At 58.4% G+C, this 2,842-nt stretch overlaps 1 protein-coding gene across 1 annotated transcript; it reads left to right on the plus strand.

The window, feature by feature from the left end:
- Positions 1 to 604: 604 nt before the first annotated feature.
- Positions 605 to 1,703, plus strand: LOC123407398. Its single transcript, XM_045100523.1, has one exon. The coding sequence runs from the start codon at positions 624 to 626 to the stop codon at positions 1,590 to 1,592; it is 969 nt and encodes a 322-aa protein (XP_044956458.1). The 5' UTR covers positions 605 to 623; the 3' UTR covers positions 1,593 to 1,703.
- Positions 1,704 to 2,842: the final 1,139 nt, after the last annotated feature.

The following is a 2,842-nucleotide window of genomic DNA, read 5'->3' on the forward strand; positions in this document are numbered from 1 at the left end:
ATCTTTCATCCGTTCAATGAATTTAGCAGTGATCCTCCTCACATTCAAAAACCATTTTTGTATGTATAATTTCGTAGTAATGCATGTATATTATGCTAGTTTTTATAGAAAAGCGAGAAGCTTGTTTTATCCTAGAAGAGTGAGAAACAAGGTTGAAATATTCATTTCCATGTGTAGATGGCCATCTACAGGGTCAACAGGGGTGTATATTCCTCCCGGAACTCAATTCGGAGTCGGCAAAAGATGACTCAATATAATCACAGCACGGCAGCAGCCAGCAGGCATCGCGCTTACATTAACACACCGCGAGATTCTCTCCAAAGGCTAAAGTCCAAACCCTAATCCCTGAAGTCGATCGATCGGCCATGACGCTGCGGTCGCGGCCGCAGGCCGAGACCTGGTCCAGGGACCTGAGGAGCGGCGAGTCCACGAGGTTTCCCTTGAGCGCCAGCCAGAAGGCGGCAGTCAGCAAAGCCGAGCTCGTCGTCGTCGACCGGGAGGCGACAGCCGGAGCCGGCCAGAGCGTGCGCGTGGCCGTACGCGCCAGCACCGGCGAGGAGATGCAGTGGTTCGTGCTGTCGGCAGACAGGCCCCTCGTGAGGCTGGGGGCGTCCCTGACGTGGATGAGCCGGGAGTTCTCGCTGGACCGGGAGGCGCACACCGCTGCCCACGCCGTCGTTCGGTTACACGGTGTCACTTATACAATGCCGCGTGAACCCGGGACGGCGGACGACGAGCTCGATATGAGCTGCTGCCCCGGCCACGACGAGCTCGTGCAGATGGAGTACGTCCCTGAGGGCCGGTTTCTGGGAGGCCCGGCGCCGTGGTTCGCCGCCGCGGGGTGCACGGCCGGCTGCATGCGGGTCGCCGCCGTCGAGAAGGAGGACCAAGAAGAAGGAGAAGCAGGCAGCAAGCAGATCATGGTGCTCTACCGTTACGCCGCTTTCTCGGTGTCATCGGACGGCGTGGTGGCGCGAGGCAGCACCAAGGCGCACCTGCTCCGGTTCATCGCCACCGGCGACCACACGGCGAGGTCGCTGGCGTGGGCCGGATCGTCTCTGGTCCGGCTGATATACCCCGGTCGCTTCAGCGAGCAGCTCCTGGAGCTATGGTCGAGCCTGGCGGCGCAGGTGAGCGCGCTGCCGCCCGCCGCGCGCGTCGAGGTGTTCGTCGACGTCGGCATCCTCCTCCGGAGATCGGACTACACGGCCGAGCGCGTGGAGCGGATGCGCCCCTCTCTGGAGCGCATGGTGGAGGAGCCGTGGCCCGTGCGCTTCACCGGCATGGAGCTGCACCTGCCGGAGCCGATGCGGCGCAAGCGCAACAATGATAATGACGAGGCCGCCATCGACGACGATGACACGGACGCCGGTGAACGGCCAGCGAAGCGAAGGAGGGTCGTCGCCGCCGGGGAGGATTGCCCCGTTTGCTTGCAGCTCCTCGAGGGCGACGACCTCGCCGCGTGGCCCAGATGCAGCAAGCCCCACGTCTTCCATGGCGCGTGCTTGGAGCGCGTGCTCGTGGAGAGCAAGACGTGCCCTATGTGCAGGCACAAGCTATACATACAACCCAAACGACGTTCGACAAGCTAGTCTTCAGAAATTATTTGTTTGCTGAAAGATAAACTTTCTTGCGTTTCATGGTCAGTTCATCAATGAATGAATCATGTCAACTGTATTTGATTTGAATATAAATCTCTGTAACTGAACAATTGGGTCTAATGGAAGTGAAAATTGCTTGTTCAATCATGTAATTATTATGCACAAACTATTTTTGGGAAATTCATATGCATCAACTGAACATTCATTTAGAAGTAGTGTTTCTAGATGACAAGGTCATCCTGCAGCTCCGCAGCCCTCTCCCACATCTTTGTTAGCTCGTCTAAGCCTGCCGCACCCGTCGTTAGTTCAGTTAAGTTCAGAGAATAAGCTAGTTACTTAGTTTTTTCCCGCCTGGTTTTCAGCTAGGTTAGTTTGCTTTCAGTTATAGCACCAGAAGACGCGGGATGTGCGATCTCTGGCGCGATGGTAGCGTCGACCGAGAGTGCTCGAGGACGTGGGATGGCACGACCTAGTAGCTGAGCATTACTCGCGACATGATCGGATCTCACTGAATAAAGGGAGAAAGAACAGAAAAGCTGCACCCAGTTCGCAGTGCAAAAACCTCTCTCGCCATCGTCTAATGGCTTCTTCACTCGAGTCTCTCCTCTTGCCTGACTTTGCAACAACAATTGGCATCAAAGCTAGACAAGATCGATGGCTGGGGGGCGAGGGAACTGGCAGGACACGATCGGCGGCGGCGGCGCCTCGCAAGGAGACGCCGGCAACGTTCATCAAGGTGCGGGCGGCAGCGAGCAGCAAGGCAACGGCGAGGGGGGTGATCGCGCAGGACAGCGCGACTCCAAGTCCCCCGCTCCCCGTCGGAGGGTGTCGTTAACACCCCCGCCACGCCGTGGACGCCATGGCGAACTGGTGGTGCGCGAGCGAGTGGTGAGGGAGAGCGGAGGCTTTGCCCAATATCCGGTACTCACGCGCACTAACTACGTCGACTGGGCTATGGTGATGAGGGTGCAACTGCAGGCCCAGGGCCTGTGGGAGGCCGTGGAGTACGGCGGCGGGACCGCGATGATCGCGCTGCCCTAGCTGCGCTGCTCCGCGCCGTACCCCCGGAGATGATCCGTGCTCTCGCCAGCAAGGACTCCGCCAAGGAAGCATGGGAGACGCTGAGGACGATGCGCATGGGGAGCGAGCGCGTTCGGGAGGCCAAGGCGCAGACACACCGACGCGAGTTCGAAGAGATACGCTTCCACGACGATGAGTCCATTGAATATTTCTCCCTCCGC

The sequence above is a fragment of the Hordeum vulgare genome, chromosome 7H (assembly GCF_904849725.1).
Source record: "Hordeum vulgare subsp. vulgare chromosome 7H, MorexV3_pseudomolecules_assembly, whole genome shotgun sequence".
In the NCBI taxonomy this organism is placed as follows: Eukaryota; Viridiplantae; Streptophyta; class Magnoliopsida; order Poales; family Poaceae; genus Hordeum; species Hordeum vulgare.

Excerpts from the sequence above, each read along its gene's own strand:
- LOC123407398 (XM_045100523.1), top strand. The coding sequence starts at position 624 with ATGAGCCGGGAGTTCTCGCTGGACCGGGAGGCGCACACCGCTGCCCAC.